Source organism: Eptesicus fuscus, chromosome 15 (assembly GCF_027574615.1).
Source record: "Eptesicus fuscus isolate TK198812 chromosome 15, DD_ASM_mEF_20220401, whole genome shotgun sequence".
Classification (NCBI taxonomy): domain Eukaryota; kingdom Metazoa; phylum Chordata; class Mammalia; order Chiroptera; family Vespertilionidae; genus Eptesicus; species Eptesicus fuscus.
Window position 1 is genome coordinate 30,272,715 of NC_072487.1, and position 22,706 is coordinate 30,295,420.

The 22,706-nt window shown below is 35.0% G+C and overlaps 1 protein-coding gene across 6 annotated transcripts in view; it reads right to left on the bottom strand.

Annotated features, from left to right (window-relative positions):
- Positions 1-3,170: 3,170 nt before the first annotated feature.
- The window catches only part of JAK2 (Janus kinase 2), a 104,853-nt gene continuing 85,317 nt past the window's right edge, over positions 3,171-22,706 (bottom strand). For all 6 annotated transcript variants that reach the window (XM_054727593.1, XM_008144991.3, XM_054727594.1 and 3 more), the window contains 11 exons: positions 21,498-21,625; positions 20,413-20,551; positions 15,022-15,173; positions 14,719-14,869; positions 13,878-14,014; positions 11,612-11,801; positions 10,920-11,044; positions 10,576-10,748; positions 6,174-6,291; positions 4,252-4,365; positions 3,171-3,995 (listed from right to left, as the gene is read on the bottom strand). In XM_054727593.1, the coding sequence (XP_054583568.1) occupies positions 3,888-3,995; positions 4,252-4,365; positions 6,174-6,291; positions 10,576-10,748; positions 10,920-11,044; positions 11,612-11,801; positions 13,878-14,014; positions 14,719-14,869; positions 15,022-15,173; positions 20,413-20,551; positions 21,498-21,625 (1,535 nt within the window). In that variant the 3' untranslated portion in view covers positions 3,171-3,887. The remainder of the gene's footprint in view (positions 3,996-4,251; positions 4,366-6,173; positions 6,292-10,575; positions 10,749-10,919; positions 11,045-11,611; positions 11,802-13,877; positions 14,015-14,718; positions 14,870-15,021; positions 15,174-20,412; positions 20,552-21,497; positions 21,626-22,706) is intronic.

Here is a 22,706-nt window from a genome sequence, read left to right on the forward strand (position 1 = left end):
GGCAGTTCCTGCATTGAGCATCTGACCCCTGGTGGTCAGTACATGTCATAGCAACTGGCCGTTCCACTGTTCAGTTGATTTGCATGTTAGGGTTTTATTATATAGTACTAGAGGCCTGGTGCACGAAATTCGTGCATGGGGGGAGGGGGGTAACCCTCAGCCCAGCCTGCACCCTCTCCAATCTGGGACCCCTTGAGGGATGTCCAACTGCCATTTAGGCCCAATCCCGGTGGACTGCTGGCTCCCAACCGCTCACTTGCCTGCCTGCCTGATTGCTCCTAACCGCTTCTGCCTGCCAGCCTGATCACTCCCTAACCACTCCCCTGCCAGCCTGATAGACGCCTAACTGCTACGCTGCTGGCCTGTTTATCCCTAACTGCCCTCCCCTGCAGGCCTGGTTGCCCCCAACTGCCCTCCCCTGCAGGCCTGGTCCCCCACAACTGCCCTCCCCTGCAGGCCTGGTCCCCCGCAACTGCCCTCCTCTGCAGGCCTGGTCACCCCCAACTGCCCTCCCCTGCAAGCCTGGGTCCCCCTCAACTGCCCCCCTCTGCAGGCCTGGTCATCCCTAACTGCCCTCTCCTGCAGGCCAGGTCCCCCACAACTGCCCTTCCCTGCTGGCTTGATCACCCCCAGCTGCCCTCCCCTTCAGGCCTGGTCCCCCAAACTGCCCTCCCCTGCAGGCCTGGTCCCCCCAACTGCCCTCCTCTGCCGGCCCGGTCACACCTAATTGCCCTCCCCTGCCGGCCATCTTGTGTCCACATGGGGGCAGCCATCTTGTGTCTTGGAGTGGCGGTCAATTTGCATATTACTCTTTTATTAGATAGGATAGCACAGTGAAAAAGCTTTAGTAAGTAACACTGGAAAACCAAAGAAACTTTCATTAGAAATCATTTAAATACCAGAACTAGAGTGGATATGGTAATGTTCATAAGAACATGCAGTAGTTGGTAGTAATCTTAGGAAGCATTTCTTTAAAAAAAAATCTAAAGGCAAGTTTACTGTTATAAAAGGCTTTCTCTGCACATTCCTAAACCAATGTGTATACCCCTACTTCCTTGGTGGAGGTATTTACAAGACAATAAAAAAGAAAATAACTTCTGAATATTTATTACATCAATATTTCAATTTTGTGGGAACATGCTAAAGGCACAATTGAAAAAATAACACAGTCTTCATAAACTGGCCATATAACATCACCCCAGGGAGAATGGCTCCCAGGTATAGAACTGTGGGTATTTTCTAATGTCTACTCCATAATAGAATTATTTAAATAAAATTGAAATATCAGAAGTTATAGTTGTGATAAAAATTTCACTTGACTTTATAGCAGAAATCTTGGGTTATAAGAAAACACTCCTTCACAGCAAATTACAGTGTACTGGCAGCACATGTATAAATAACATAAAAAAAGTGACTGTTTCCCAAAGAAGGTAGCTATGGATATAAGGAATTATTTATATAAAGACTGTATAATTTACTATACCAGAATATTTACAGAATTACAGAATTCTAAGAAAATCTTTATCCTCATTTCTGAAAATATTGATTTGAAGAAACATTTTGGCATTAACTAGAACAATAATTACCTATTTCTTGTGCAGAATCAACTAAACAGCTACAGGTTCAATTTCTTTTTATGTATAGTCAGAATCGAAATTTAAAACATTACTAATCCTTAACAAATAATAATTCTCTTGAAAATTTAACATTTTACTAAATACTTTACTCTAAATACTTAAAAATGTTTATAAAGTATTTCTTCTCTACAACTAAAAACTGAAACATGAAAAACGTTTTAAAAAGAAAATCTAGTTAACATCCTTGTTTTTAAAAACAAACAAGATGGCCCTTGCTGGTTTGGCTCAGTGAATAGAGCATCGTCCTACAGACTGAAGCATCCCATTCCAGTCAGGGGCACATGCCAGGGACTACGGACTTGATCCGCAGTAGGGTGCATGCAGGAGGCAGCCAATCAATGATTCTCTTTCATTGATGTTTCCATCTCTCTCTCCCTCTCCCTTCCTCTCTGAAATCAATAGAAAATAATAATAATAAAATAAATAAAAACAAACAAAATGTTTTAGACCTTTAAAATTCTACCTTTCAGAACTTAAGTTTTTAATACAAAAATCTGAAATCAAGCACATCATCATACTTTTGACTTGAAAAGTAGCAAAAACGAAGATCTTTAATTGCACTGTATTTACAGATCTTTAAGAGTCTTTACAAATTAAATAAAAATTATATTCAACTTTCATCAAAATATCTACTAGAAATCTTTTAAAATTTTAAATGATTTTTTCATTCGGTAACCACGAAAATATTTTAAAGATCATGTAAAAAGAATTTCTCCTCTTTCCTTCCTTCCAACCAAAAGAATCTCAAACTTTACATGTGAAACATTTTTTCTTAGAGAATTTTTACTTTAAAACTAGCTCCAAAAAATAATCAGAAAAATTATTAAAAGTCTAAGTTTAAAAAATAGCACATACCACTGAAACAAGAGTAAGAAATTATTTTCTTTTTAACCCAAATACTAAGTATTTTAAACTTTTTATAAATAACAATAAATGCCACCTCATATTATGTACGGTGTCTAAAATGGAGTAGCACTAAAACAAATGACGAAGACAACAAACAACCAATTATACTTCACTGAAAATATGTATACTCTCACTTTTCTTAGAGGAATATTATGAATTTTCCACTGGCATTCTGGAATAAAATAACAAGCATACCTTTTTTTTTTCTTTTTTTCTTTTTTTCTTTTTTTTACCAATTTCCTCTCATTTCTCCTTTGAATATAAGACTTTCTAAATTTTCTAAGAGAAAATTTCTTCTGTGACTACAAGAGATTTCTGAAATCCCTAAAATACAGTCTTTAAAAAAAATCCCTAGCCCACACTATGAATCTTAATAGGTGTATACATTTAAAAAACAATGTATCATATGGCTTACACTTAAATTTAATGCATAATGATAGGTCCCAAGGATTAAAGAATCATATTGGCAGCCAATAGCTCAAGGGATGACAATATTCCTGCATTCGTAATCTCAAAATTTTAAAAGAAAACTATTTACCAGTCTTAGAAAAATTTAGAGATCTATTTAAAAAAACACACAACATACTCATCACAAATAAATACAAAGGAGACAAATAAGAAAATAGATTGTGTTACAGCTTTGTAAACTTGTTTCATTTCAAAATGTATTCTTTATAGTCAAGGAAATTCCTATACAAATAAAACTAAACATTTGTTCCCTTTTCTTTGAAAAATATTTACAGTACATAGAATGATAAGCAAAAAGTGTACACCTGCTTATATTGCTGGCCAGTGATATAGATGAACAAGAACACAAAAGTGCTTATTCAATTATTTGAGCATCTTAATGTGTATAGTGAAGTTATTATAGATCAACTATGGAAAAATTAGAAAACACCATTAATGAACCAGCCCTTGTGTAAAAGATCACACAAGATGCCAAGGTATTATACATTCACTGTGGTAAAAACTGTACATATGTATCCTGTGCTTCTTTAACGTTGTAAAATTTATATTATAATTTTTTCATCTCTCAAAATTCTGAGTTAAAAAACATCTATTTTTTTTCTTTTGCCAAAGAAAAGTGATGTTAATTGCCTAATAAGTTCATGAAATTTTTTACAAAATTCTTTACTCAGAACTTTTCATTAATTTTTTTTACTGGTGTCCCCATAAAGAAAAACACACTATACTTTGAAAGTTTTGAGCAGATATTTCCACATCTTTGTGGCTAGCAACATGATATACATAACAATGATATATGTAGTAATAGTCCACAGCAATGTGAAATACAAAACTTTGTTCTCTAACTTTAGTTTGGTCTCAGAGTGAAGTTCATTTCGTTCATCCAGCTATGTTGTCCCTTATTTGATCAACGCGAAGAGCTAGGTGTCTGAAAGAGGGGCGTTGATTTACATTATTATTCCAGCATTCTGTCATGATCACATAGATCTGTAAAAGAGAAAATAAACCAGAATTACAATGAAAACAAAGTGCTATTTTTTAATTGGCAGAACACATGAATTCAGAACTCCCACTTAATTCTTTCATATAGATATCTGTGCCCAAATCCATAGTTATATGATTATGCTATTTATTTAAAAGCTCATTAATTAAATTTGATGAAGTGACATGAAGTCCTTGTTCTAAAAGAGCAAGAAATTGTATGATTACTGTGGATAAAAAATAAAATAAATAAATTTGTGACCTCATCTGGGCATCCATCTGGTCTTGGTAATCTTCCATTATTCTTCAAGAGTTCTATCAAATGAAACACAATCATCTGTCCTTGTTTGTCGTTGCCAATCATACGCATGAATTCCTGAAACATAAACCCACATTTCAGTGAGATTTTTTGGGTACATTTAATTTAAAGCAGAAATCTTTCTCAACTTCTTCCAATAAATGGGAACAATTCTGTATATGTATGCTTTCTTATATGCTTGAAACATTTTAAAAACAGACTATTTTGCCCGGTTGGTGTGACTCAGTGGTTGAGCATCAAACCCAGGAACCAAGAGGTTGCTGGTTTGATTCCTGGTCAGGGCACATGCCTGGGTTGCAGCTGTGGTCCCCAGTGGGGGCATGCAGGAGGCAACTGATTGATAATGTTCCTCTCTCATCGGTGTTTCTACCTCTCTATCCCTCTCCCTTCCTCTCTAAAAAAAAAAAAAAAAAAAAAAAAAAAAAAAAAAAAAATCAATGAAAAATATTTTAAAAAGTCAAACTATTTTAAAACTTCCTTTTCAGGAATACTTTACATAGGATTGTTATATGTGGAACCTCTATAATGCCATTTCTATAAATGTAATATACTCAACACAAATTCCCTGAGAAGGGCCCAAAACAAGTCAACTAAAACCATATTCACATTTTTTTTTGGTGGCTATTGTTATAACATGTCACATTACATTACATTTCAGCTAAAATAAAAAGGTGAATGTAAAAGAGGGCATAATAAAAAGAAAGTGCAGAATAAACGTTTAAGTAAAAGTACATGGAGAGAAAAATATGTTCAAGTGTTAAAAATTCATAATAATCTGACTTGTAAGCTAGGAAAATATTTACAACACATCCTTTATTGAAATATAGAGAGCTCTTATAAACTGGTAAGAAAAATTACCAAAATAAAAATGGGCAAAGCACATAAGGAGACAATGTACACACATATATACACCAAATACCCAATAAGTATGTGTTCAGTCACAGTAATAGGAGAAACGCAATTTCAGATCAAATAGATGCAACTTCTCTCCTACCAATTTGGCAAAGCTGCATAAAAACATAATAGTGGATACTGTCAAATGATGAAATGCACATACCCTGTGCACTGCTATTTAGAGTGTAATCTGATACAGCTTTTCTGGAAAGCATTTTGAAATACTCAGAACCTTTAAAAGAGTTCATATCCTTTCATTTATTATTAAACTTTTATTCTAAGGTGACAACCAGAGAGAAACAAATATTTATGTATAAGGATGTTCACTATGTTCATTGAGGTGTTACTTAAAAGACTGAAAACAGAAAATAATTGTTTAGAAATTATATCCTTATTATGAAATGCTATCCAAAAGTTAGAAGCCATATTTTCAGTAGTTACTAATATAGGAAAATATCCATGCTCTAATACTTAATTTAAAAAAAAAACAAGATAGCAAGCTGTATAGTATAACCTTTATTTTATAAAAAATTATTTTAATACAGTTTCACTTTTACATATAAAATTAAAAGAAGCCAGGAAGAAAACATACCACAGTACTAAAATAGTTACCTCTGAGTAGTTGAATTGGAGAGGATTTTTTTCATACTTTTCTATATTAAAGAAAATTCTACAATGATCAGGAAAAAATTATTTAAAAGGCTTACTTTAACTTTTGCAATAATTCCTAGAATGAATGAGTTTATTGGATGTATTAAGAATAATATTAAGAGAATATAGTAAATAGTACTCTATCCCTCTTTTTTTTTAATTCAAGTTAATTTAATGAGTAAGTTTAGGGTTATTTTGTTGGATGTTGTATTACAAATAAGCAAGAAAAGACTAGATAAGCTTTAAGCTTACTATTATTGTTTGGAAAAAGCTTTTCTCATATTAAAAAAAAAGTTGAAAATAAATAAAAACACACTGACCGCTGGTGGACTTTTACTCTTCTCAATATAGGTGAAAAGTTCATACAGAACCACTCCAAAGCTCCAAACATCTGAGGCCACAGAAAACTTGCTCTCTGTCAGTGATTCTGGAGCATACCTGTGAAATAGGAAAGCATTTAAAAGGCGGTTACTTGATGTGCCAACTCTTGTTTGTACCTGCAAACCAATTGGATTAAAAAAAAAAAAAAAGCCAGATGTATAGGAAAGAGTTACCACAGCAGGCTTGAGGCTGTCATCCTAAAAAAGGCCTGCTTGCCATGTTGACACTTGACTGGTACCCGGAACTTAGATTACAGGAGTGTTTCCACAATTCCCTAAATGATAAGAGTGGCTCACTGTGCCTAAAATGTTTCTGCCAACTACATGGTTTGTGCCAAAAGCCCATTTTCCCTCTAGGAGTCTGAACTGGTGGTACATACCAGGCAGAGGGTGCTCTCGGGTCCAGTCCCAATACAAACCTTGGACACTGTGTTGTCACAACTTATTGCTGGGAAAAGGAAGTGTGTCCCATATGACTTTACTGAGAGAGTACCCTTGGAAGATTGTGCTTGGTTTCCTCCAGTTTTGCCCCAGACTCCTTTTCCTTTGCTGATTTGCTCTGTGTTGTTCCCTGTATAGAATCATAGCTACAAGTATGGCTGTATGCTGAGTGCTACGAATCCTCCTAGTGAATATCAAACCTGTGAGTGGTCCAAACCTCCAAATACACAAAGATAACTCAAAACTAAAAAAAAAAACAAAAAAACTTTTTTGCCTCTATAGGAAACACCAGGGTTAATTGCAAAGTACCATAGAGAGAAAAAGTTGCTTCTAAACTGGAGCAAGACTTGAAACTATCCTATATAATAAAAGGCTAATATGCAAATTGTCCCTCTGGGCGGGAGTTTGACCGACCAGGAATTAGATGTGTACTGACCACCAGGGGACAGTGTGGAACATGGCGGGCATTGGTGACGTGGTGCTGGCTGTGGCGGCAGTGGTGGTGCTGCCAGCCCCGATGGGCCCTGATGAGAGTGGGACTGTGGCGGGATGATGGAGCAGTTAAGTGGGCTGCACCAGACCAAGGTGGGTGTGAAGGGAGGCCCCGGCCAGCACCTGCTAGGGACCCTCTCCATGCACAAATTTCATGCACTGGGCCTCTAGTTAACATATAAAAGAAAGAAGCTGCTCATCTCAAGGAAGTGATTTTTGTGAAGGAGCACAGAAAACAGAAAGTCCAGGAAGAAATGGTGCTACTATCTACTCAAGTATTAACACTAACCAAAGAGAATTTGGGCTAATGGACTGTGAATATCCTGGTTACATTGCTAAGTTTATCCCTGACAGAGATCTGTTTAAGATTGATGAGGATTATCCCAAGAAAACAGAAACACCAATCAGAAAGGATATATGCACCCCTATGTTCACAGCAGCACAATTTACCATAGCTAAGATTTGGAAACAGCCTAAATGCCCATCAGCAGATGTGTGGATTAGAAAACTGTGGTACATCTACACAATGGAATACTACGCTACTGCAAAAAAGGAATTCTTACCGTTTGCAACAGCATGGACGGAACTGGAGAGCATTATGCTAAGTGACATAAGCCAGTCAGTGAAAGATAAATACCACATGATCTCACTCATTTGTGGAATATAAAGAACATTATAAACTATTGAACAAAAATAGATAGAGGCAAAGAAGCATCGAACAGACTGTCAAATTACAGCGGGAAGGCAGGGGAGGGTTGGGGGAGTAAGAGATCAACCGAAGGACTTGTGTGCATGCATATAAGCAAATCAATAGACACAAGACACTGGGGGGGGGGGTGCGGTGGTGAGGGCAAGTGCCAGGGGGTAGGGAGACTGGGAGGAGGTCAATGGAGGGTGGGGGGTGGGGGTGGGAGGGAAGAGACATATGTACTACTAATTGTAATACCTTAAACAATAAAATTTTAAAAAAAGATTAAAAATATGAATTACAAAAATTTAATCTCTCCTTAAAAATATACTCACTTCCACAAATCCTTCTCTGACTACTCAAGGTTTTCATGACTCAATGCTACTGAATTTCTATACTTGTAGTCTATGCCACACAGTTAACCATGCAATGCTATTTTCATTTTATATTTAGTTTTTTAAAACACATTACATCTTTAGTTATATTTTTAAATAAATGTTAGCTTTAGCCCACAAATGGAACATAACATCCCTACTCCCCCAACCATTGTAAAATATTCTCATCCTTTGATTTTCCTGAAAGCACTCCTGTAATCACCTCCTCACTCCTCCCTCCCCCAATCTCTAAGGCTGTTTCTCTCTCCCATCACTAATGTAAGAATAAATACAAATCAAAAAGAAAAAATATAATTTTCCTTGTTGAAAATGAGGAAAATGACTCTTCCCCCTCTTTTCTTAAAGCATTTACTTTAGAAAACTTACCACTGTAAATTCTTTCTCTCTTTCAAATGTATGTAAATATTTTTTAAAGCTTTTGCTCAAAAGCCTCTTGCCAGCTTTATGCTATGTTTTTCTCCAGAACCTGGGAACCATCTCTTTGTAATATAATCATCAAGGAAGTTAGCACCACTACTTCTCAGTTTTTTTTAAGACGGTAGGAACCTGACTTCAGCAGGTGCCTCCTTCCAAGTTACAAAATTATCTCTTGTCATAAGTAATGACTTTATTTTTCCTTTGATAAAGCCAATTAGCTAACACATGGTGACTTCAATTACCCAGAGAATTTAGGATGAACCACGTGTGACCAATGTGATGTTAACTCCTCTCACTTGAGGACTAGTTACTGGTTTATCATGAGAAAACGTATGTAATGGGTTGAATTTGCTTGGCCATAAGAAAGAATAAGATTTCTTTCTCTCTTTGTAATCTATAAGCAGATTACTTTTGATGCGCAATACCTTCTGGAGTAATGCTTATTCAGTAATAAAACTGTTTTCTTTCTATCTTCTCCCTGCTCACCTTAATACAATGTAGCCTCACCTTAATACAATGTACCCTCTATACCAGTTCTCCAACCATTTGGTCAAAGGCCCCTATACACTCTTAAAAATTACTGAAAAAAAATTACTATAAAAAGAATGCTTCTGTGAGAAGAGTAGCATTGTTTTACATTTTTAAAGTTTCTTTACTGTTTAGTTTAATAGAGAGTATAAGAGTATAACCTATGGAAAATTCCACTATCTACTCATGAAAAAAGGAGAATGGAAAAGGCAAATAACATCTTAGTATTAGTATTAAAATAAGTTTTGTTAACAGACTCCCTAGAGGTCCCCATATTTTGAGAACTGATGTTCTGCACCAAAAGTAGAGGTGGAGGGGGGAAAAAAAGTAAATTCAAATTCCTAAAATATGACTCCCACAATGTTACTCCCTGGATAAAGCCTCTAAATCTTTCACCTACACAATGTTTACTAAATAAAGGCTGAACTCATTAACATGTTGTACAGTGCTCAATATCATTCTAGCCCCAATTGCTCCCTGTTTGCTCTGCAATTATGCCACTCACTTACAAGCCCTGATCCTCTTGCTCTTGTCCTCCTCTTACGATAAACTTAAAAAAAATTAACTAATACTTTCTTTTCTTTCTATTAAAGTATAGTGACATATAATATTATATGAGTTTCAGATGTACAACATAGTTATTCAACATTTACATATGTTATGAGGTGATCACAGTGATAAATCTAGTAACCATCGTTCTCCATACAAAGTTATGATACCCCTAACTATCTTCCTTGTGCTGTACATTATACCCCTGTGACTTCATTTATAACTGAAAGCTTGTACTGCTTATTCCCTTTTACCATTTTCATCCAACTCCCTAGGACACCTCCAACACCTCTAGGGTATCATGCTAAGTGAAATAAGTCAGACAGAAAAGGACAAATACCCTATGATTTCACTTGATATAATATGTGGAATCTAAAAAACCTTGACCTTGAACAAGCTATTTACCCTGTCTAGAATTCAGTTCCTTCATGCTTAAAATGAGAAAATAATACATATTCTCCAGGGATTCTTAGGAGGATTAAATGAGATAATCCATGACATGCATTTAAGCCCAATGTAAATACATGAGAAATTTTTGCTACTATTATCCTATATAATAAAAGGCTAATATGCAAATTGTCCCCTTGACTTGGAGTTCAACCGGGAGTTTGACCAGGGGGCAGGGCCAGCCTGCCAACTGCCCCCCAGCCGGCCCCGCCTCCAATCGCCTCCTCCACCCCAATCAGGGCGGGCCAGCTGGACCCCACCCATGCATGTATTCATGCACCAGGCCTCTAGTAAATATATAAATGACAAACTATTAATAATGGTAAAAATAAAGTTTGAAGTTTATGCTCTAAAATTTCATTTTACTGTACTAAAATATACTCACCAGAATATAGGACTTTCACCAGGTTCTTTCACTTTGTAGTATTCTTTGTCTTGTGGCAAGACTTTTGTTAACCCAAAATCTCCAATTTTAACTCTGTTTTCATTCTCTACCAATATATTCCTTGTTGCCAGATCCCTGTGGATATACCTTTTTGTACCAAGATATTCCATACCCTATGGATAAAAATAACATTTTTTCTTTCAGCCAGTTTTGTAAACATAAACAATTTCAGTGGTCTTGCCTGTTTATACTCCCTTAATTATCTAAGATAAACTAGAGAATTTCTTAACAATTACCTAAACATGTTCACTTCATCTACAACAAATAGCCAGAATATTAGGTACCTTGCATATTTGTGATGTATATTGCAAAAGTTTCTTATGATCTATTCGTTCTTTATGCTTTTGGAGATAGTCTCGTAAACTTCCATATGGTAAATATTCCATAATTAATCTTAGATTACGCCGGCCTTTTAAAACACAAATGGGAACATAATGTAAACTTTGCCATATTTTACTGGTGAAATATTAAAAAACAACCATACATAAATGACTTAAAGATATATAAAATCTGAGTCTAAGATGAAAGAATTTGATTGTAAATTAAAGGTGAAATAGTAAAGAACACAGGCTTTTTGAATCAAAATAGTTGTTTTAGTCTTCTGTAACCCTGTATGCAAATCAAAATAAGCTGAGAAAACTTCCTTTCTCCTCATTTTGTACTGAACAAAAAGCATCTAATTTAAATATTATATTTTTAAAGAAAATATGAGCAAAGACAATTTCTTTCTTTGAAAATGATATTCCCTTAATAAGCATAAGCAAGGGTGATAACAACCATTTTCAGTGAAGAGGATGATTAACCGACTAGCCAGAGACTTCCTGTAGTTACAGTTCACCATCACCAAGCAGTCTTCAGTCTTCTCTCTCTGGGCACTGTTATATTATAAGTCCACATGTTGAGACAGGGTGCTTCTATTACCCAGGATGCCAACAACATAGCTTAAGTTCAAAATAGGTTTCGATGGGCAACATACCAGCACTGTAGCACACTCCCTTGTACTTTACAATGTTGTCATGCTGCAGGGATTTAAGGATTTCAATTTCCCTTTCAAAGTCTCTGAGGTGCTCTTCAGTACTGTGCTGGAGCTTTTTCACAGCCACCACCTCCCCAGTGTTGTCTTGTAGAGGGTCATACCGGCACATCTCGACACTCCCAAAATTACCCTGAACAATACAGCACATTAGGATAGACATCTCAAGTTTTCCACACAAACACTAACAAATTCTAATTACATGAGCAATTCCAACAGCCAGAATTAACACACATCCCTAAGCATAGATTGGGTAACTTTCAGGACAAAAAAGAAAATAGTAATTCCACAAGTGGGTAGTAAATATATATAATTTCTTCAAAAGGAATTAAAAGCTGAAATATAAACAACTTCCAAAAAGCTTTTAGACACAAATCCTGAATATTAATTATTAAGATAATCCAAGGGACATGCTATCTATCACTAACTTCCAGGAAGAACTTAGCTTTTTCACAATACACCCTTTGGTATCACTGACTGTCAGTGAGCTGGATGGAGTAATGGCCTATTATGGACTGAATGTGTATGTCTCCCCAAAATTCATAAGATAAAGCCCTAACCCCCCAATGAATGTATTTGGAGACTGGGCCTGTGAAGAGACGATAAAGGATAAATAGGGTCATAAGGGTGAGGCCTTAATCTGATAGAGCTGGTGCCTTTATAAGAAGAAGAGCCCTGACCAGTGTGGCTCAGTGCTTAGAGTGTCGGCCCAAGCACCAAAGGGGAGAGGGTTCAATTCCTGGTCAACGCCACGTACCTGGGTTGCAGGTTCGATCCCCAGCCCCAATGAGGGCACGTACGGGAGGCAACCAGTCGATGTATCTCTCACATCGATGTTTGTCTCTCTTTCTCCTCCTCCCTCATTCCTTTTCACTCTCTCTAAAAATCAATGGAAAAAATCTCAGGTGAGGATTAACCAAAAAAAGAAGAGGAAGAGACACTAAAGCTCTCTGTCAACAAGGTGGCCAAATGAGTACCAGTAAGAGAGCCTCACCAGCAACCAAACCCTGTCAGAACCTTGATTTCAGACTTTCCAGCCTCTGGAACTATCAGAAATAAATATTTGATGGTAAAGCCACTAAGTCTATGGTATTTTATTATGTCAGCCTGAGCAGATTAGTACATAGTCTGTATTATTTGCTCAAGAAAGTAAATTTTTAGCCTATGGGGATGTTCCCACTTCTTTTTTTTTTTTTAGGGTGAGTCATTAAAGAAACCTCATCTCTTTTTATTTAAGATTTATTATCTATACAGAGTTGATATATAACATTTACAATTAAATTTTGGGTATTAATCAAAGTAATATATTTTGGATATTATTGCATTCTTAAAGAACAGAACAACATAGTGTTGAGCTAAAGTTTCGAATCGACTATTTTCAGTTATATTTTTGAAGTCAATTTTTAAAAAAAACTTTGACCACATATAAGCTCAAAGTTAAATCTCTAATTACACAGGCCACACAGCAGTGATGAAATGTCACTACTGAGATTAGGTTATAAAAAGACCATGGTTTCCACATTGGGTGTCTGCCCTCAGCTGCCATGTTGTGAGAGGCCTTGTAAGTGAACACAGTCCAGTCAACATCTAGACTCTGAACAATCAGATTATTTCTTCCTCCGATGACTAAAAAAGGAAGTGAGTAGAAAGGCTTAATTTAGCCCTGGTTGGTGTGGCTCAGTTGGTTGGAGCATCCTGTACATCAAAAGGTTACAGGTCCAATTCCCAGTCAGCACACATACCTAGGTTGCACGTTCATTGTTATGGTGCGTATGAGAGGTAACCAATAGATGTTTGTCTCTCACATCAATATTTCTCTCTCTCTCTCTTCCTTTCTCTAAAATCAATAAACATATCCTCAGTTGAGGATTTAAAAGAAGAAGAAAGGCTTAATTGTCCCTTTCTCTATTTAATAAATAAAACACCCTCTACCAAGAAACAGTCCCATGGCCAAATCAATTGGGGAAATGTTACCTAATTTTTGAAGATGTTCAATGCATATTACATATTAAAGATTCTGAAAAGTTCTTTTTAAAGACAGTTGTTTAACACAGCACTTCTCCAACATCTGACAACTAAATTTTTTCTACAAATACTCCTTAAAAGTTTTATGAAATGTGAACTTTAGAGAATCTTTAAAGCCTTTTATTCCTAAATAAAATGTTCTATGGTTATAATCTAACTATTTAAAAAACTTCTTTCATCTTACCTTGCCAAGTTGCTGCAGAAATTTCAAGTGTCTCTCTTCAAACTGAGTAGGGTCTCGGTCTTCAAAAGCACCAGAAAACCCTAGGGCACCTATCCTCATATTTGGTAACATGTCATTCTCTGTTAATAATTCATAATCTGCAGAAATAAAGAATATTATACCATAAGCTGGCAAATAAATTCTTTGGGTTAATATATATTCAAGCTGACCAAAATAATTAGAATGAGTTAGAAATACTAAACACAGGTTAATGTTAATAGTTTAGATTATATTAATGGAGCCTTTACTTATTACCCACAATCTGACAGGCTTTCAAGAAAGATTTTTACAAATGATAATTACTTTATAAAATAGGCAGTTTTTATATTTGTAAAGAATATATTCTGATCTTGTTGTGATATTAGTGAGTAATACTAGAAAAGGAAATACCTGTAGGTCAGACACATGCATATTTAGCTACATATTTTAAAGGAGTGGACAAAATCAAATCTACTCCATGTTTAGAAAATGAATTATAAAATGTATGAAAACTAGTTTTTAAAAACAAATAATGGTTTTTTAAAAACTCAATTAAGACAAACTTTTATAATATACTACTCATCAAGTGGCAGACTAAAACTGGGTAAGTGAAGGAGAAAAAGCCTTTTTTTTAAATGTAAAAATTGCTCAATTAAGGAGTCTAGAATGTGTCTAAAGTAGGAAAGTCATATGGCCATATGAGATTCTAAAAGACATCAAAGAACTTATTTGGGAGGGTTACAAAATTAGTAAAGATTTGTTAAATACAACCAAAATAGAAAGACAGCTGGAGAATCATTAAGATTGTTCCATCAATACATACCTGGAGTAAACAAACTATTAAGATCTCGTATGATGGCTCTGAAAGAAGGTCTAAAATCTGGTTCATAATCCATACAATTATTAATAAGATTTGCTAATTCTGTCCACTTTGGTGCAGGAAGCTGGTGTCTATCTTCATAAAACTGTAGCTTCTATAATTAAAGAACCACACGTTGAGAATTGTGTAATACCTTATCAACCCCTTCTTTTTAACATTAGATGGGCTAAAAAATATAAAATCATGTGAAAGAGAATCATCAAGGATCACAAAATTAATCCAACCCCACAGTCTATATAAACTTACTCTTTGAGAATCCAAAGCACTCAGAGGCTTATCTCCTCCACTGCAGATTTCCCACAAAGTGGTACCAAAACTCCATTTGTCTGTTGCCAAGTTTAAGTTTTTAGGATTTTCAATACATTCAGGTGGTACCCATGGTATTCTCTCCTGAAGAACTTTTAAGTGATAGGAACATAATATGGTTAAATAGTTCTCACAAGTAAGTAATTCTTTTATATGCAAATAATTTTCAAACTGATTTGAATAATCATCTAATTTAAGATTTCATTTTTAACAAAGACAACACTGAGATCCATAAAGACTAAATAATTTGCCCCAAATCACACAATTTGTTATTAGCACTAAGAGAATTAGAATCCTGTACAATAAATCCTGGATCAACTAAACTTTTTTCCATTAAATCACCAATTTTAAGCCCATGTGCCGCAAGAATTTTTAAAACATGTAATACCTGACTACTTAGTCAGGGACAATGACCTCTTTTCCTTAAACTGTCAAATAAAAAATTACAACAGCCAACACAACAACAGACATCCAGTGTGAATGCATCAAAGTTATACTTTTTTTTTGTAAGATCAGCAAAAAAATATATATTTTTTGGTGTGCCACAGAATTTTAGTAATTAGTTTGTGTGCCATAAGACAAAAAAGGTTGAAAATTGATGCATTGTCATAGTGTCTCTCTACACATTCCTATTAATTTTGCCTTCAAAAAAACATTTTTCCCATACAATTTATCTTAAAATTGTCTCTTGATATTTTTTGTGTTTTTTTACAATGTTTAAGTAGTAAAGGTAAAGTGAGCATCATTCTAATCTGTTTTAAATAGCAGTGGTAGTTCTATTTTGTGGATGAAAAAATAAGGAGCAATAGGCAGATGAATGACTAAATTTTACGAAGATATACAGGTACAGAATCAATATATGTGGGTTCTGTTCAGATCATGAAATATCCTCAAAAAACAGTATTCAGAAAAGAGCACTTTAACTTCACCTTCTGGTATTCTGGGGTAGATAGATAGATAGATAGATAGATAGATAGATAGATAGATATAAAAATGAAGGATAATCTGTTGCCTTTTTTGGTATATTCAAAGAGTACATGTGCCTTCCTCCTTCACCATATGAACACATTTTCTCTTTCTTCACCTCCCATTCCAGAGGGTAAAATTTCACTGAGTACCAGGTCTAAGATTCTATAACATTTTCTGCCTTATAATCGTTCTTCACTGTTAGATAAGCCATCAAGTTTAAGTACTATTGGTTCAGGATACCATAAATCAATGCACAAAAGTTGGTCAACTTTGATTCTAAATTTAGAACATTCAATTGGAGAAATTAGGTAAGATAATGAAATACAGTTACATTATTTGGACCAAAATAACTCCTCTCAACTATTAGACTGAAATTTCCATTTTAACTAAATGTGTTAAGTAGGTTACAAACATAAAAGAAAGGTTTTTTGGTGTGTGTGTGTGAGAGAGAGTTTTTAAAAAAGCTTTTAAAAGTCAGGATTAGCTGAATTAAACTAAATAAGAACTCAAACTACATAAACATATCTTCTCAAATTTTTATTTAGTGTCTAAGGAAAGAAAAATTTAGAAAATTTACTTGTGGCTCAAAGAATGATAGAACATTTCACTTCAAAAATGGATAAAATCTGCACTTCCATACATAATTAGGAATTAAAACTGGTGTTTAAAAATTGTGTATAAAATAGTAAAGGAAACAAACGTCATTTGACAAAGGTATGAGAAGTACACATCTAAAGCACATCCCAGTATTTAGAGGAATGCAGTAGATGACAAAGGAAGGACTTATTAATTAATACCAAAGAGACAGAGGGTAAAACTGGCTAAGTACTCTAAAAAATGCCAATTTAGATACATTGCACAACATCAAAATAAACTCCAGTTCAAAGAGCAGAACATGTAAACAAAAAACAAAATATTTAGAAAACACATTTAGGTAAATATTTGACCTGTGGATTGGAAAGAATTTTCAAAGTATAAAATCAATGGAAGAAATTATAAAAAACTATCAATAAAATTTCATATTTAAACAATTTTAAGGTTAAAAAATTAAAAGGTAAATCAGGATTGTAAAGAATTCAACCAAAATGAGAAAGGTTAACCAAATTGTTTCATGAAGAATACACACAGATCAAAAAAAGTTCACTAAGACCCACAGAGAAAAATGAACAAAAGATGTGAAGAAACAGTGCAGTAAAAAACAAATACATGCCCACTGGTGTGGCTAAGTGGTTGAGCAATGACCTATGAACCAAGAGGTCATGGTTTGATTCCCAGTCAGAGTATATGATTGGGTTGCAGGCTCGAACCCCACTGTGGGGTGTGCAGAAGGCAGCCGATCAATAGTTCTCTCTCATCATTGATGTTTCTATCTCTCTCTCCCTCTGCCTCCATTCTGAAATAAATAAAAATATATTTTAAAAATTAAAATAAATGAAACGATTAGAAATATACAATAAATTTATGAAAAATTCTTTAGTGTCATGAATACTCACAGAACAACAAAGCAAAACAATGAGGTGTGATTTTAATATATTAAGTTAAGAGCTCTCCAATGCTTGAAAGCCCTCTGAGGTCACTGAGTACCACTTTTTCAGAGAGCTCCCTGATGACTTGTATTGAGAGCCTTAAAAATGTTCCCATCCCTTGATCCAATAATTGCACTGTAGTGATCTACTCTAAGGAAATATTCAGAAATATAGCTAAGATTTTCACATATTATCATAGTCTCTAAATAAATAAATGTAAAAATAAATAAATAAAAATGAATAAAATCTGACCTTTCATACATAATTAGGGATTAACACTTTTTAAAAATTATCTTTATCAGCCCTAGTCGGTTTGGCTCAGTGGATAGAGCAGTGGCCCAAGGACTGAAGGGTCACAGGTTTGATTCCAGTCAAGGGTACATATTTAGGTTGCAGGCTCAATCCCTGGCCCAGTTGGGGCACATTCGGGAGGCAACCAATCAATGTGTCTCTCTCACATTGATGTTTATCTCTGTCTCCCTCCTTTCCACTCTCTCTAAAAGTTAACGGAAAAATATCCTGGGTGAGGATTAACAACAACAACAAAATAATTATCTTTATCTGATGTATCATTCACAAATACATTCTTCCATATAGTGAACACCCTTTTCATTTTGTTGATTATTTCTTTTGCTGTGCAAAAGCTTTTTATTTTTATATAGTCCCATTTGTTTATTTTCTCTTTTGTTTCCCTTGCCCTAGAACAGTGGTCGGCAAACTCATTAGTCAACAGAGCGGCAAACCGAGGCTCGAGAGCCGCATGTGGCTTGTGGGCCGCAGTTTGCCGACCACTGCCCTAGGAGATGTATCAGCAAACATATTGCTAGGAGGGATGTGTGAAATTTTGCTGCCTGTGGGTTTCTTCTAGGATTTTTATGGTCTCACAACTTAAAGTCTTTTATCCATTTTGAGTTAACTATTTTTTAAAAAAATATTTTTATTGATTTCAGAGAGGAAGTGAGAGGGAGAGAGAGTAGAAACATCAATGATGAGAATCATTGATCAGTTGCCTCCTGCACGCCCCCTACTGGGGATCAAGCCCACAACCCAGGCATGTGCCCTTGACCAGAATTGAACCTGGGACCCTTTAGTCCGAAGGTCGATGCTCTATCCACTGAACCAAACAGGCTAGGGCTTGAGTTTATTCTTGTGTATGGTGTAAGCTGGTGGTGTAGTTTCATTTTTTTTGCATGTACCTGTCCAATTTTCTCAATACCATTTATTGAAGAGACTGTCTTGACTCCATTGTATGCTCTTGCTTCCTTTGTCAAATATTAAAAGTAATGACTTGGGTTGATTTGTGGGGGTCTCTGTTGTGTTCCATTGATCTATAGGCCTGTTCTAGTGCCAGTACCAGGCAGTTTTGAGAACAGTGGCTTTGTAGTATAACTTGATATCTGGTACTGTGATCCCTCCAACTTTGTTCTTCTTTCTGAAGATGGCTGTGGTTATTCAGGGTCTTTTTGGCTCCACATAAATTTTTGGAGTATTTTTTCTAGATCTGTGTAATATGCTATTGGTATTTTAAAAGAGATTGCATTAAATCTATAAATTGATTTGGGTAGTATGGACATTTTATACCTGGAGAGTATTAAGCTAAGCAAAATAAGTAAGTCAGAGAAAGACAAGTATCACATAATCTCACTCATATGTGGAATCTAAAGAACAAAATAAAATGATGAATAAAATAGATCCAGAGGTATAGAAGTATATAACAGACTGTCGAATCACAAAGGGAAGGCAGGGGTGGGGTTGGGTGAGGGCTAGAAGGGATCAGTGGGGGGAAAAGGGGAAAATCTGTAATACTTTCAACAATAAAGTATTTTTTAAAATGTTATCTTATAGTCCTGTGAACCCTGAGAAAGAAGATGCCTACTAAGAAGGGCTCCCTGATAGCTAACTGGGCTCAAATTTAAAAACAAAAACAACAACAACAAAAACCCAGGGCCTAGCAGCCATTTCTGTACAAGGGCCTCTCATGCAAACTGCACTTTAGAAAGAAGTCTACACTATACTACTAGCCTCTGCACTGAACTGCTTGCTGCGATGTGTTTCTGCCATTTGAGTTAGTCCTTATAAAGGAGTTCCTAAAATCGTATTTCAACCAACAAGACTAAAATTTTCCCCATCCAACTGGAGCTGTGCAGCTGCAACCAATCAGAGGGCTCTATTCTGACCAATAAGGAAGTATTAAGGACAGTGCTTTTTGGACCAATCAAACTGTGTAGATTTGGAGTATTCATTTGCATCAGGACAGACCAATCAAGGACCAGGATCTGGAACTTCTGTCTATATAAGCCAGCTCCCCTCTGGCTCTAGAAGGCACTTTCTATTTCCTCCAAATACTGAGAACTGCATTTCCCTGGCTTCTCAGCAGAGACCATACAGCAGACCAGTGCAGGCCAGAGCAGACTGGCACAGAACAGAGCTGACCGAAGCACGGCACAGCAGACTAGCACAGTGCCAAGCAGACTGGCACAGAGCAGAGCTGGCTAGCCAGAGAGGGGCCTGGCCCCAGAGTTGCCTCACAGCCTGCTGTATTCACAGCAGTGCTATATCACAATTAAGCAGTTTCACACTAATAAAATTTCCTTTTTCACCATACCCCAAATGGGGATTCCTGCTGGCATTGAATTAGCACTAAAACCGAGTAACATGCTTATAAGGACAAATGGACAGAGACTTTAATATAGATTGCTAAAAGTGGTAGATACATTTTATTATTAATCAAGGACATGCTAATAAAATGGTTTAAGAAAAATTAACATGTTGTTTACGCAACCCTCCAAATAAAGCTTAATAAAATTATAAAATATATAATCCCTATAGAACTTACTGTCCTTTGGCAAAACTGTAACACTAATGCCAGGATCACTAAGCTTGATGAAAGGAGGATTTCCTGTCTTCCTGTCTTCTTCTCTAATAAGTAGAATGTTTTTGGCACACACATTCCCATGAATAAGGTTTTTTTCTTCCTATTAGAGTAAAATATAAATACATTCAAATACCAATCCACAAATATATGAACATTTAATATGTCTTAAGCACCAAATGGATTTTAAAAAAATAAGACTATTAATTAATAAACATTAATTTGGAGGTATGCTTTGAGATAATAAAAGGAAATTTTATGACAACACTGTGCTTCCTGTTTTACATTTTAAATGACACAATAATCTATGCCCAGAATAAAAGAAATACATTAAAACTACCCAATGCCACTTCACTTTCTAAAGTTGAGATTTTAAGTAGTACCTATTTTTAGGCAGTAGCTGAGAGAAATACTCTTTATTTTCAGCAGCAGAATATAGGTGTGCTCTGAGGGGTCTAATCCCTAGCTGGCCCTCTGGTATTCTGCTTCTCCAGAAATATTGCTTTCTTATTGGACATAATTTCTAAATGCCCACAAACATTACAACAAGGTATATTCTAAGGAGTTTTCTGCTATTCAGAGTTAGCACATTTCTGCATAATTTTTTGTTAAATTCTTTAAACACAAGTGACATAAGCCTTAGATTGTGTGTCATCAATTCTAAGAGAATGGTGAAATGACAGAACTATTTACATTAAAAGTGACTTTACATAAACAAATATATGCCTAAAATAATACCTTTCATAAAACAAACAGATTATTTTAAATAACTCAGCATCCATTTACAGATTTATTTCTACATTGCTTCACTAAATAAAATAAATTCCTGATGAAGAATATACTACCCTGGCTGGGTGGCTCAGTTGGTTGGAGCGTTATCCCATACACCAAAAGGTTGCAGGTTTGAGCCTCAGTTAGGCATGTATGGGAGGCAGCCAATCAATGTTTTTTCTTACATCGATGTTTTTCTCTCTTCCTCTCTCTCTCTAAAACCAATAAAATATATCCTTGGGTGATGGGTTTTTTTAAAGAATATACTAATTACTTACTAGAAAATGCATGGCCCATGCCAATTGTTTAGCCACTTCAAGTTTCCATAATATATTTATAGAATTTTTATTCTTTTTCAAATATGTATCTAGTGATCCAAATTTCACAAACTCCTGAACCAGAATATCTGCATTAAAATATAATAATGATAAGGCTCAAGTACACATACAATACAAAATATATATAATTTGAAACTTGTATAAATATATTATAGTTACCTGTGGGTATTATAGGAAAAGAGATTAAACTACATACAATTCACTAATTTAAAAAGCTAATCAGCTACATAGCATTCAGAGGGGGGGGGATTTAGTTTATTCACAACAGCAAGAGGTAGGAATCTAAATTTTTTATATGTAAAATATTATACATAATATGCATTACACATAGTAATAAATAATACACAGTAAAATATATTATATGTACATAATACATGCATTATATATGCACATAAACATTTTTATAATTATATACATTTTACACACTCCCACACATATAAAATATTACTTCAGCACACCTCTATGTGTCATCACTGAATTATGGCTGCTTTTTAAAAACAAATAAAAATGTCTCACATTATTAATTTTTCTTCCACGAAACTATTTAGACACTCAAAACTTCCTGAATTCTTCTTCCACACACAAAAATTAATAATAATGTCTATTCTATTGGAAGTATAAAGGATCATTTGAGTTTGAACTGCATCCATTCTTTAATTTATGCTGTAAAAAAATTGTTTTGCATTGCTTTATGTTTAAAACTATTTTTTAAAAATACTATTAAGATATATTTTTCCAGACAAGCAAGTATTTGCTCTTAAAAAAAGTGCTAACTGCCATTATGAAACAGTAAAAATTACCAAACCTGTTAGTATTGACTTAGTTCCTAAAGCCAAGACAGTTTCTACATAAACGCAGGTTATTTAATAATTAACTGGGTTTAGAGATTATTTACATTCTACTAGTAATAATTTGTAATAGAGTAAGCTTAAGTTCTTGATTTCAAATTTGAACTTATTGATATTTTGTTTTTATCAAGCATAGTGTTGTTTTCAAAATTAAATAATGGAAAATTAAGATACAAAATAAAACCCACAAAAATTCAAGTAAAAAAATTGTTAACATGGCATAATGATATATATTTTTGAAGAAATTCTCATAGACTTCACATTGTTATCCATGTTAGCTCATGGCCCGGTAAGTTATTAA